Source organism: Semicossyphus pulcher, unplaced genomic scaffold (assembly GCF_022749685.1).
Source record: "Semicossyphus pulcher isolate SPU_LCO1_2020_fin unplaced genomic scaffold, fSemPul1.0.p SCAF_10, whole genome shotgun sequence".
Lineage (NCBI taxonomy): Eukaryota > Metazoa > Chordata > Actinopteri > Labriformes > Labridae > Semicossyphus > Semicossyphus pulcher.
Window position 1 is genome coordinate 28674177 of NW_027211604.1, and position 14395 is coordinate 28688571.

The 14395-nt window shown below is 41.2% G+C and overlaps 1 protein-coding gene across 2 annotated transcripts; it reads left to right on the forward strand.

Moving 5' to 3' along the window:
- Nucleotides 1-11656: 11656 nt before the first annotated feature.
- crx (cone-rod homeobox) lies at nt 11657-14074 on the forward strand. Of its 2 annotated transcripts, none has more exons than XM_069673321.1 (3): nt 11657-11753; nt 12862-13037; nt 13436-14074. In XM_069673321.1, exons 1-3 carry the CDS (start codon nt 11657-11659, stop codon nt 14072-14074), a joined length of 912 nt encoding a protein of 303 aa, XP_069529422.1. The 2 variants fall into 2 exon arrangements, with proteins under 2 accessions (XP_069529422.1, XP_069529431.1); XM_069673330.1 differs by having other exon boundaries at nt 12886-13037.
- The last annotated feature ends 321 nt before the right edge of the window (nt 14075-14395 follow it).

Consider the following 14395-nt stretch of genomic DNA (forward strand, 5'->3'; position numbering starts at 1 on the left):
GTGGATATTTAGCCTTTAATCCTCATATAAAATCCAGCAAAGAGAAAAAATTGAGAAAGACAACTTCATTAAGTTGGTCGCCGGTTTTCCTTTAGTCCTTTTTATTGTAATGTTCGTAATGTATTTTGTTTGTTTTATGTGCCTGTCTCAATTCTATCGTCAAAAAAGTACAATGCTTAGTTATTATTAAATAAGTTAGTAGTTTGTAAATATTAAAGTTATTCACTTTGTAAAAGGGTGATTTTTTTGGGGTCATTTTAAAGTTACAACAGTAAAACTTCTTGCATTTTTTTTCATTTGGATTTGACTCTGTTAAATCGTTATTGCACACCCATCCGACGCTCACAAAGGCAGCATGTGGCTGCTCTACTTCATCTGTTAAATTGAGACAGATTCGATGTATCATGTCCGTTATGCTGCCATCTAGCGGTTTTATCAGGTACAGCCAAGACAGGACTTTAAATTTCTTTCTTGAATTTTCTTTCTTTATTATTCTCCAGCAAGAAACCTTTTCTGCTTTATCTATCCCAATCGTTTCATTCTTCTCTTTTCTATGTTTTTATGCTACGGTTAAACAATTAAGAACAGCAAAACATTAATAACCCAGTCTTACTTTGTCCAATGGATAACATTATGTTACTATAAAAAATATGCATAAGATACTAAACCATACCACAGTAAACCTTTAAAATAAAGAGTCAAGTGCACTACTCTTGGTGGTAAGATTATTGTTCATATTTCAGTTACCTTGTAATGCTAGATTCATCATAAATTCGCCAAATCATAGACACACACTCCATATATTAAAAGGAATATGAAAAGAAAAAATAAATGTTTTCGTTAGGGCTGTCTATTCAGGAACCGCTTCACAGGACATCTAGAATCCAGTCACATAAAAGGCAGTTAGTGTTTGTCCAGTAGATGTCAGTAAAAATTCACTCTTCAAGTTGTGGAATTGACTCCAGAGGAAAGCTGTGTGGGGCCCTCCTGCCGTTCTGCAGGATGCACAAAGATCAAAGGCCTACAGCAGCCAGAGCAAAAGAAACCTAATGATTAAAAGCTAATTTATGTGTCCAGCCAGAATACAATTTAACCTGTAAAGATCATTTTAAAGATTTAGCTAGCTAGTAGCTGCTGTGGTAGATGCAGTCCAAACACGGTGAGTCCACTATAGAAGGCTTTAACTGAGAGAGAAAAAATCCTCCTTTTATTATGAAGAAGGGAAATAATCTACATTTCTTTGTAGTGTATTGTCATCTGGTTTAGTCTTTCTCTTACTCTGTCATATGCCAACGCACGGATAAGTGTGTTCGTGGCTCAGCCTTAAAGTGACCCAATGCCCGCCTTACCAGCCAGAGCTTTATTCTCCTCTGCTGCAGTGAATCTGACAAACCTGCTCTCACATCCTCATCCACACCAGAAAACAATGTATTGAGAATTTACTGGAAGAAAAGGACTGTTTAGTTATATCCATGATTGACAACCATGGAGAAACACTTCTAAACTCTGTGAATAATGAGTTGCAGCAGGGAGTAGGCCTACAGGTGAACCTAAGCCAACTTTGTTCCTGTCTGATCTGTCGTCACTCACTTTTAATGGCATTAGCTGGCAGTGATACCAAAAAAACAACAACAAAAACACTTTAAGGACAGTTGTGACTCAGACGCCAGGCCTGATTCCTCTACAAAGACAACACTGTCTCTTCCACTGAAAATATACCTAGAATACAACGACCCTGCCTTCATTGTAGTATACTAAGTATAGATTTCCCTGCAGCAACAAAAAGAGGACCATGAAGACTTCAGCATGCACATGTGATGCGAAAAAAAATCTCTACAGCTTTTTAGATTTTCAAACAATGTTACAGCACTGTATCACTGTCTGCGGACATTCTCAATCCTCCAAGTTTAAATTTACCTCATGCTCATAAACAATCATGTGAGCAAAGAAGCAAATAGACAAATATTGATGCTTACTACTGACCTAAGAGGTCAATAGTAAAGTTGGAATATGACACTGAACATTTAAAATGGCCCAGACATAAATCGAACATTGAAATCATATTACAAAGTCCTAGCTATTTACCAACGAAGGACTGTCAATAAATTACATACAGTTTACATTACTATAAGCTAAAAGTAATATTAGCTAACACTACCGTTTTATTATGCGACACAAAAGGAAGTGCTCAAATTCCTAGCTAATAGTAACCATAGCAAGCTAACTGTAAAATTAACTAATAATAAAGTTGGCTTACATTACCGTTTACTAAACTAATGTTAGCTAACTTTAAGGTAATGTTACCTTTAGCTAACATTACTGTAAACTACACCAAAGGTAATGTTAGCTAACTTCACCGTGTGATAGTGTACTATATGTTAGGAAGGTAGTAAAATCTACCTAATAGTAATGTTTGCTAGCTAAAGTTAACGTTAGCTTGGAATTGGTTAAATGTTAGCTCTTGTGACTTAGCTGTCTGTACCTAATTGGTTATCAAATAGCCTATGATGTTTTACTTTGAAAAATGGCTCAATGTCCCTTCGACTTTCACAAACAGTTTTTTTCCCTTTTGCTGATCAACTGAGAAGCAGTGGAAATGTAACAATTTGTCAGTTTTGTTCACATTTATATGACTTTTGACCTAGAATGAGACAATAAAACATTATGACAGCTTTCAAGCTTTCCACCCTGCGTGTGACATCAGAGGAAGGCTGCCGTGTGACTATGGTGTTTGCCAGCAGGTGAAAACCTTCAAACGTACTTTTTTTTGTTTGTTTTCAACTTTACACTTCCTCTGATGATCCAACAGAACCAGCAATCTAAACACTTTAGGATATCCCATTCAACAGATCAGTGGTCATCTACTGTTGTCCCATGGTGTGTGCGTGTGTGTGTGTGTGTGTGTGTGTGTGTGTGTGTGCGTGTGTGTTACAATGTCCGGTGTGTGTGTGTGTGTGTGTGTGTGTAGCTGGGCTGGAGCAGACGGAGGTGAGGCCCTGCGAGCTGCTGCTCCATATTGTGACATTTCAGAGGTGGTGGTGTGCTTCACCCCCACTTCTCCTAATACCACCTGCTAATCCATCTGCAGGATTACTGTCCACTGTAATCACTCATCCTCAGCCCTGACACACCTCACCTCACACTGCAACTCCTGACTCATTACACACACACACACACACACACACACTCACACAGACTGTACCTAATATACGTATATTGTAGCTGTACTTTTAAATGTAATGTTAAACAGGTTTTAAATCTTTCACTGATACGATAATAAAAACTTGCAGAGATTCAATTGCTTTAACACCATGAATAACACTAAAAACATTGATCTAAGCAAACTAAAAATACAATAAAAAGATGCGAAAATTATATAAATTCCTATAAGAGTTCCTGAAACCCTTAATTTCCAGTATTCCGATGAATTCTTAAGGACCAACTTGACTTTTCTGCCTAGGTGGTGGAAATATCAACTAATTTACCCTGCTTTCCTCTTCAGTGTCTTGAGTGGGCAAGGCATATGTAACTTCCTATTGATGAAATTCTAATTAAAATTCTGTCTACAAATAAGTAATTATTTTGACTGTTTTTGAACAGCTGCCATGTGTGTAATGCTAACTAGCTTGTCTGCTGTTGACTTAGCTTGTTAGCAAGCTTTAAAGCCCTAAGCCAGTTTATTTTAGTGTTTTTATTATATTTCATATCATTCCAAGTACTTTCCTAACAATGCTGATTTGTCAAACTGTTTTCCAAAAAGCCAAACTTAATTTTGAAGTCATAGTTAATTAAAAAATCAATCTGGTTTAGCTCAGCGGTTAAATCGCACCTCTCATAGACGGAGGCTACGGTCCTCAATGCGGCGGACCTGGGTTCAGCTCCCACCCTCGGCCCTTTGCCTCATGTCATACCCACTCTCTCCTTTCCTGTGTCTGACACTGTCCCCTCTCTCCCAATAAAGGCATTAAAGGCCAAAACAAATAAATAAATAAAATAAAATAAAGCTTTTTGTTAATGCAGAACGATAAAACTGTAGTAGAAGCGGGAGGTTCTATCTGATCCTGCAAGCTTGCAGAGGCTCACTATCATGACCTCAGTAGCTATTGGATCTTGGTCAAAGTGAAACTCTACTCTAGTATTTTCTGGTTTTCCCTTTGATTTCTTTCGGCAGCTCAGCCTAAACTCTTCATGATTTAGGGCCTTTCAGGATGGACAGATTGTTTACCAGTTTCTGTTAGCTAATTAGCTCAGTTACTTGAGCGGGAAGCCGGGATGTTTTTTAGTGGGAGGTGGGCACTGCGCCAGGCTGTAACAATGATACAGCACTCAGCAGCCCCCTGCAAGGACAGTCCTGACCTACCTGTGGGGTCCTAAGCAAGGTCCTAATTTCTGCTAAAGGGCTTAACTGACACCCCAGTACTCCCACTACAGTTCTACCTCTGTTAAACAATTGGTTCCATCTGTGTGCCTATGAATAAGTTGAGCCATACTCAACAATATTTATTGTATAGAATATTTGATTTCAATATATCTTTATTGTACGGAAGTTATTATTATTGTTATTATTATAATAACTTATTATTTCTAATGGCACCCCGTCTTAATGGGAGGTTGTGACGACCCCGCCTTTTGGCTGGCTGGCTGTCTTGTCTCTCTGTCTCAGATGTCTGTGGATGTGGTCAGGTCGTCAGGAGTGGGAACACCTTGGCCTGGTGGTCCCAATCCTGGAAAAGCATCCCTCACTTCCTCTTCGACGGGAGGTAGAGAAACTATCTGTTCCCTGCAGGCCTTGTTCCTCCAACACCCCATCCACCATACTTTCACTCATGCATACACACTAACACCACTGATTTAATGATTTCCACACTTCGTAATGTTAGTTAGTTTGATCATTTATGTTTAGATTAAAATAAAGTGATAGTTCTTTTGAAGAAGCTCCTTGTTTACTCCAATTATTTGTCATTGTCATTTGATACAGTTTAATATATTAAGATCCTCTGAATCTTTGTGAATCTATCTGTGTGGAGTACCATGCAGTGCATCAATGCAAGTGGACAAGTCATTTTTAAGGATGCAGTGGATTGAGACTCAAAGAGAAATCTACTTTATACAATAAACATATATAATACATTAGAGCCTGATGAGAGGTTTAAATTCTTAAAGAAATACTTTGACATTTTGTTAAATAGAAGTATTAGCTTTCCTGCTAAGATAATCAAGACTGTTCACAGGTGAGAAACGAGCCTCGTTCTGTCCATAGCTGCACAGATTAAAGAAAGATGATATAACACTTTACTAAGTGAGCTTTAGAGGTGCTGGTAGGTGAATTTCTCTATCTTTGGACAGAGCCAGGTGACCTGTTTTGCCCTCGTTCCTATTGTCTTGATTAACTTATTCAACCCAATGCTGGCTGCGGCTTTACATAAACATTAAGTAGGTGTGGGGAGTCAGTCCCAAAATGTTAAACTTAATGTAACAAAAACATAAAAAAAGTTAAATATGGCTGATTAAAACGTCTTTAAACGCTGAAATCAGTTTGTATCTACAAAAAGCAAGTACGTTTTAGAATGAAATCTAAAATAAACCAGGGTCTTAATTTTCTAAACACTACCGACTGGTTTGACGACACACACTTAACTTTATTACAGTGTTTTTGTTCTCATTCAGTTACAACCACACTTGTTTGGTTAAAAGGTAACTCGAAGTAACAACTAAATATTTACATGTATCCTCAAGTTGATGAAAATGACACAATGTAACAGACTCAGAAATAATAACACAGCGGGGAGTGTTTTTGTTTTTGCCACTTTGCAAAAAGTAATCCAGTAACACCAGACACCTAATTTATTCATATATTTCAGTATCAATCTAGCATAAAACGATGTGCTACTATGACAGAGGGCTCGTGGTAGCCATAATGCTAATGCTTATTGTAACGTTACAACGCTTCCCACAGTAAATAAAGTTATTTTTTTCTATAAAACAGCTGTGGTGTACCCCACCTTTGAGTCCACCACAACACATTAGCAAAGTCCTGTAAGGTGACTCTAAAGGTTCTAAAGGTTAGCGCTAAGTTAGCAAGTTAGAGTTACGTTAGCTACCCATTGTTTGCGGCTATTTCATGAGACAGAGAAGAATAAATGTGACTACATACAACATGAATAAAGTTTTGTTACACTAACATTCATGAACATAATTTCTACACAAGTCATGTCAGATTACTTTTCAAAAGCAACTTTTCAACAGCTCCCATGATCCCACGCTGCTTTACAATGTCATCATGCTGCTTCTTATGCCTCCACGCTGGAGCTTTATGCTTTCGTATTGCCTGTCCGTTTGTCTCATAGACTGTATAAAAAGATGGACGACATGACAGCTCCCTAAAAGTGAAGCCAAACCCTCTCTATCGCCCCCTGCTGACTGGCTGCAGTTTAGGTCATAAAGCCTACCTCCTTCATGTTAACAGATGGGACATGAGTCAAACTATAAAATCAAAATACACGTCAAATAAATTTTTCTCAAACATGGTTTCTGTCATTATAGTTAGGTCTTATCATGCTGATTTACATCCGATTGTTAATTTTTCTGACAAGTTTATTTTTAATTAGTTATTTGATGCTGTAAAAAATGATGATTGACAGCTCTGTTGACAAATACGGCTCCTGCAGCCGATCTGTTCTGGATTAGCAGAGTAGAGGAGGAACGGCGAGAGGAGACGTAACCAAAACAATCACTACAGTTTCCATACCTGTGAACGTTAACCTCAGACCAACACAGAGAAGCTGTTCTGCTGTTAAACACGCCAGCAAGCGAAATCCTTGCTGTTTTTTCGGTAAGTTAAAGGGGCTATATGTAAGATTTTATATATATTCATCAATCAAATATCATTTTTATTGCCAATGTGTGAAGGGAAAGTAGAGGAACTGATAAATTGAGACCTTCCCCAACATCTTCTATTGCCTCGAACAGCCTGTGGCCTAATTATTATGTAAAACACTCAGGATGGTTTTTCCACGAAACATGAGGATGTGATGTATCTGCGCATTCTTAGTACCTCTGCCGAGAGCTCATTCTGCACCACTACAGTCAGCAGTGTGCAACACAAGACAACGCTGTGAAATGGAGATGGATGCCAACAAACGACAGCACCCACAAGAACACCAACACAAACTACACACAAGAATAAAAACAAATAAAAGTTTTATCTAGTGAAGCCCGTCTGACTAAACAGGAATGTGATCGACTTCGGGGGAAAACTAGAGTCAACATCGGCAGGGCATGCAAATCATGGAGACCTTCGATTGCTTTGGGGATCAAAACAGACCCACAACTTGTTGTCATAGAAACAAAACCTGCGTGCAGTGTTTTTTCTCTCACAGCAGAAGTGCTTCATCCCAGTTCTCTCCAGCCGGCCTGCCCTGCCTGGCTAATGTTAGCTAATGCTTGTGATGTTTTGCTGGTTTACCAGCGTAATTCACCGCTTGGTTACGAAGCACAATGCCAGATCCATGCAGTGTATTTACGTTAGAGCTAGTTGGCTAACCTTAGCATGCTCGCTAATGTTATGACTACCAAAATACTTTCTGAGTGTGTATGTCAGTTATCTAGCTTGACAAATAACTTCGCCAGCTAACATGATACTAACCGAGGTATTATGACAAACAGAGTTGAATTTGGACAACATGATGCCGGTCAGTAAACACGTCTCATCAGTGAAAAGTAAACAGAGCCGATGAGTTCCCGAGACTGAGGATGCTCAGTTTCGCGTGTCTTTGACAAAAACCCCGGATACTCGTTCATGCGTGCGAGTGTCCACGTGAGCTCGTACAAGAAGGTTGACTGCAGTTCCCTCAACAGCCGACCGCGTCGCTAGGAATGAGGATTTTCTGAAAGTTACATATAGACCCTTTAAGTATGCGTTTTGGTTAGCGGAAGTGGCTACGGCCGCTTCACCCGCCGATCTCTACTGCGCAGACTCTGGCTCCAAATTACGTCACCATCGCAAGATGGCAGCGCCTATCACAGGGGCTATTTTGGCATCACTTTTGTACAATGAGAGCAGATGGAGACGCGTCGTCCATCTATATAGTCATTGGTTTGTCTGTACATTCTGTCCCATTACTGGAAACGTGACAACTCAAGAAAGCCTCCAGAGAACCTCTTCAAATTTGGCATGAACGTTCACTTAAACTCAACAATGAACTGATAAAATGTTGGTGGTCAAAGGTCAAAGGTCACAGTGATTCTTGTGTAGGCTGTATCTAAGAAATGCCTGGATGGAATTCTATAACATTCCGTTGATTTTTAGTCTTTTAGCCCCAGAGAATGATTGATTGGTTGACAATCTCCCTTTTATGCTGCGTTCACATGGATTCAGGCAGATGGCGGAATCCATGTGAACGCAGCATGAGCCTTCCCCCCTGTAAAGGATTGTGGTGTGACCTTTCCTGTTTAATGTACACCTACTTATGATTTTGGTTTGTTATAAGGGTAATTTATTCTTAAGAATATTTCCAATATGCAAATGTATGTTTCCATCTCAGCCACACTGTGACACTACCATTCTAGAAACACTGATGGATGTAAACTGCAACTTAATGGGTTGGTGGAGTTGTACAGCCGCGTGGCGGCTATTCTACATATTTTGTTTAGATTGAGAGAATAATAGCAACAGAAATGACATGGTGCGTTTAATGTACAAAGGCTTGTAGTGACCTTAATATCAGGAAGTTCATGTTTAGTGCTATTATAAGTAGTTTTGTTGTTGATCAATACAGCTGACATGTCAATACTCAAAAGGCCTTAAAGTGATCCCTCCACAACCAGCATGAACGCCAAAAATATTTGTAGCAAACCGTTTGAATGTAAATGTGGGCCTGTGAGTCGTGTTTTTAAATTGACTTCGTGTTCAAGGTGCTAAGAGTCACCTTCCTCCCTCAGAGGGTCAGACTCATTGGTTCAGGTTGTGTTAAACCTGCAGGTGATAGTGGGCTTCATGGTGATGCAGCAGGCTGAAGCTGTGCACATGCTCACTGGGTGATGGGTCTCAATATTGGGGTGGACCATCTCCCATGTGGCCTGGCTCATAAACCTGTGAAGTGATGTTGAATCCAGAGTATAAGTGAGTGTTGGTTATGATGTCTGACAGTTCAGAGCTCCAACTGGACCACCAAGGAGTCCTTACTGGTCTGCATGAGGGGGGTTAGTGGGTTGGTTAGTGGCAGTCTGTTCTGAGCTGCTGGTGGCACCTGGTTAGCACAGAGGAGATTATAAGAGTGTGTGTGTATGTGTGTGTGTTTGTGTTTGTGTGTGTGTGTGTGTGTGTGTGTGTGTGTGTGTGTGTGTGTGTGTGTGTGTGTGTGTGTGCAGGGTGAGTGATTGGGGCTGACAGCAGCCTCTGTACTGCTGGCTGGCCTGCAGATTTAGCCGACCTGTTTTAGACACTCTAATCTGGATTAACTGCAGCAGTGTGTCAGTGGGGACGAGAACCGGAGCCTCCCCCACCCGCTGCCCCTTCACCTGCTTCTCCTCCTGCCTCTCACTTCCCCTCCCCTCCCTCCTCTCCTCCTCCCCCACGGTCCACCTGACGTACCTGTTCTCCCTCTTATTTCCATCCTGAGTTTTCAGGCCTCAGTCAGCGTACACTCTGTCGAACACAAACTCTGTTCAGTCTCAAAATAAAAGCGCTGGCTTGCATCACTCTGAGCGCGTCTCTGTGCGTCCAGCTTTTAGGGGGGAAGGGCAGTTGGGCAGGGATTAAACCAGCTCAGTCCTCTTCCCTACTTGCCTATTTGCTGTTGCAGCTGCAGGACGAGCTGTTCCACTATTAGTGGTGAACAGTCAACGCCATCATCAGCATCATCTGCACTGTTTGTATAACATATATGAGCGTTTTTTTAGCGGATAAAAAAGGCACCAAAAAAACTCATCGTGCTTGGCAGAATTTGTAAAAACTCCACCTCATAATCTACAATTTGGCAACTGGTTGCAAAGCCTCAGATGATTTGTTCTACAACATTTCAATACAACAGATATCCTGAGTGAAACAGCCAAAAGGTACAGAGATAAATATTTGGTATCAATCAAAAGTAGTCGAATTGAAAAATGAAAATAGCCATAAAAGTTTGTCAGAGGCTTTCGGAACACGATTTAAACATATGATGAGCACAAGAATGCACACGCATGTGAACAGTTCCCTCCAAGTTACAACACATGCACACATGCCTGTATCTTGTCTCAGCATTCAGCCCCCTGATCGTCCACATAAACAAAGCAATAGTCCATGAATCACATGGTTGTCTTTGTCCACATCTATGAAAAACTGATGAGTCTCTCTGTTTCCATGAGCTGAATCCGCTGTCCATGCTGCTCTCTCCTCCCTCCCTCCACCGATTCTTCCTGTCGTCTCATTCTGCATCTTCTGCTGTTTTCTGTCTCATTATTTTTCCCAGTCTACACTCAGACCAAGTGTGTCCACTCTTTAATGCTGCTATAAGTTCCCCGCAGCCTCCTTTCCCGCTCCAACACTGAACGGATTGCTCTGACTTTCCTGCCTTTATCTGGAGATAAGATACTTACTTTTCAGATAAAGCATATTATGATAAATCAAATGAGCTTTGTCGCTTTTGTGCAGCTGGGTGTTTGTTTGTTTGTGTGTGTGTGTGTGTGTGTGTGTGTGTGTGTGTGTGTGTGTGTACATGCAGCTGTTGGAGATAAATATAATCTGTCAATTATGTGTGAATGTATAAACTGCAGCAAATGTGCAGCAGGTTCATTTATCTGCAAGTGGAAAACAGGGGACTGAAAGAAGCTTTAAAGGAGAACATTGTTTAAACTAAAAGGAACTTTACTTTTTCATGAATATTTTAAGTTCTGATGGAGAATTTCCTGGATTGACAGGTGTATTAAAAAAGTTAAATTCTTATAAATGGTTCATAAAGTGTACCGCTACACAATAAAAAGTTAATAAAGTATACCTCAAAAATGTAACTTTCAAAAATTGTAGATTTAATTTAAATCTTTGTTTAATTATTTATTTTATTTTTCACATATAATGTTGTTCATTCAATATTTGCAGTATCATTATTTATAGACTAGAACAACTTATGACTTTTGTGCTCAATGTTTTTTCATGTCAAAGTCTAGAATCAGAAAAAGAAACTTGCGTTTAACTTGTCTTGCAGTGTAACCTGTTTCTTTCGACTTTTTGTGTGTGCGCGCGCGCGTGTGTGTGTGTGTGTGCTTGTGTGTGTGTGTGGTGGGAGGGATTTGCTGGAGCCACTTGCTGCCTCTAATTAGCAGCGTGTGCCGGTAAAGAAACTCAGTGGAGCATCTCTCCAAGGCGCAGAGGCATCCGGGGGCCAGCTCACCTGTGTGATGACTAAACTGTGACGGTCAGAAGCGGTTTGGATGCTCAATGCGCAGCAGTGCGCTCTGCTGCTCAGCTGACACACTCAGTAAAAGCTAAAACTGCAGGGAGAGAAAAAAGAAAAGCACTTTTAGGTTTCAGAGAACTCCGCGCGTCCCGCTTTTCTCCGCAGCCGCTTTGGATCCGACGCACAGACTTGTTGCGGCAGCAGCGCTCTGAGGGGCCTCGGCTGTGTGTTGCGTGTCCGACATTCAAGTCAGCGACAGGACATAAAAGCCAGCTGCAAGGATGATGTCCTACATAAAGCAACCCCATTACACCATGAACGGGTTAAATTTGCCCGGTCCCGGGATGGATGTGCTGCACACAACCGTCGCTTACCCATGTAAGTATAATATGTTTGATTTTCCAACTGTTTTTGTTTTAATTTTAGTCCTGCTGTTCTGGTTATATTAGAGTAAACAACACTCGACCTAAAATGGTGCGTAAAGACGCGCAGGCTGTGCGTAACGCTGTTACGCACAAAAATAAATTAAAGAGGATAAGCATCTTGTTTCATAAGAGTTCGGATCTTATTAAATAAAGGTTGTATAATAATGACAAGATAGTTAAATGTTACATAAAGTATTCATTAATAGGCACGCTGACTTGTGCCAAAGAAAGAGAACGTGAACATTTCGTCATGAGACATTCATGGTTTAAAGAAAAGTTAGTCTCTAAAGTTCTACATACATTGACTGTCGCAGATACAATTTATAAGCACAGATTGGCCACGTTTGTTCACGAGCTGATACTTTGAACTCTTTTTGAAATTGAAGCGCAGATTGTTTTGTGTTGAGTTTAATGTCCGTTAGAAAATCAGACAATATTTGACCATGTTTTAGGTTTATATCTCTCCCTTTCTCTATCAAGACATTTCAAATATTCTTACGTCGATGATTCTTTGTTTGATAAAGATTGACAGTAGATGGAGACTCTCAAATTCTCGTGAGGATTTATAATTCCGTCTGAAACAAACACACGTACTGCATGCGTCTGTCAGTGAAGCGCAGATAGACATGTCTCGAACTATCGAAACTTCAGTGAAATAAATAAGATGTAACCAACCAGGGCTGTAGGAAAATGTAAACTCTGAAGCAGTGAATATTGTAATAATTTGATGTCATGAGAAAATGCACTTTTCGACTCCATGATGGTAACAGGCAGTCTGTAAAAGTCAGGACCATAAACATCACATTGTGAGGTTTCATTACTTTGTGAACTCTTGTTTTAAAAGGTGCTATATAAATATATGTATTATTATTATAATTATTATAATTATTATTAATGTTTCTATTTGTGCAAATCTCACAGGTATAGCTAAAGACAACAAAAACATCCAAAAAATAATCACGAAAATGATCTTCCCTTCCAAATAAATGTCTGATTTATTACACTCATGTAACGCCTTTGTTGCTACAAGCGTCTAATAATAATTATAATAATAATAATCCTCTCTCTGTCTGTCGCGTGTTCAGCCACTCCCCGGAAGCAGCGCAGAGAGCGCACCACCTTCACCCGCACACAGCTGGACATCCTGGAAGCGCTCTTCTCCAAGACCCGCTACCCAGACATCTTCATGAGGGAGGAGGTGGCGCTCAAGATCAACCTGCCCGAGTCACGTGTGCAGGTAAGGGAGAAGTAGGCTAGGGCCAAGATGGAGGCCAAACCGTTCAGTGTTTGTGGGTTAGTGGTGAGACTAGACATCTTCAAAAGTTAGTTTCTTAAACTCCTGCTTATTTATTTTTGATAAGAAACTTAATTTACATACAGGTTAGGTGACACACCTGCCTTTTCACCTTTGTATCAATTCAATTGATTTCAAAGGCTTTATGGGCTTTAAGCAAAGTTGCAAGAACCATTTTGCCAAAGTATTTAAGAACAAATGATTAAATATTTGGACAACAAACAGTATTATTAACAATAGCACATCATTAAAAATAGATAAATAATAATAAATATTAAAACCAACTTGAGTATCTCACACATGTAATTAACTACAGCTTATTTTCTGGTCTTTTTTTCCAGGTTTGGTTTAAAAACCGGCGTGCAAAGTGTCGTCAGCAGCAGCAGCAGAGCAGCGGTCAGTCTAAGCCCCGCCCACCCAAAAAGAAGGCCTCTCCAGTGCAGGAACCCAGCGGCCCTGATCCTCTTCCTAACCCGGCTGGATCCTACAGCCCTTCATCAGCCCAGTCCGGCCCCAGCCTGGCCCCCAGCTCCAGCACCGGAAACACGGCCGTGTCCATCTGGAGCCCAGCCATCTCGCCGCTGCCCGACCCCCTGGCCTCCTCCTCGGCCCCCTGCATGCAGCGGCCCTCTCCTTACCCCATGAGTTATGGCCAGCCGTCGGCCTACACCCAGGGATACGCCAGCACCACCTCCTACTTCACCGGCCTGGACTGCAGCGCCTACCTGTCCCCCATGCACTCGCAGCTGTCGGGCACCGTGGGCGCCCTCAGCCCCATCACAGTGCCCTCCATGGGGGGCTCCCTGAGCCAGTCCCCCGCCTCTCTGTCCTCGCAGGGCTACAGCACGGCCTCCTCCCTGGGCTTCACCTCTGTGGACTGCCTGGACTACAAGGACCAGCAGGCCTGGAAACTGGGCTTCACCACAATGGACTGCCTGGACCACAAGGACCAGAACTCCTGGAAGTTCCAGGTCCTCTAAGAAGCGAGGGTCCGGTGTGAGATAGAGTAACACAGATCAGCCACGAGGACTGTCTGATTTCCAGTTTGTTTGTTTGTAAGTTTCTTTTCTAAAGGTGACCTCTGTAGACATGCATTTTATCTGAATGACTCTGAAGATGAAGGACCCAAGGCTGTCTTTAAAGCTGCCTGACTGCAAATCAGATCTGTCGTGGTCTACATGCTGTTTCAAAAGAGAACAAAAGCCTTTAAGAGTTTGTAGAAAAGTGTAACGTCCGGAGACACACTCAGCCATCTCTTCTTTATCAGGACTGTCTGACTCAGACACTCGTTTCTGTTTGTT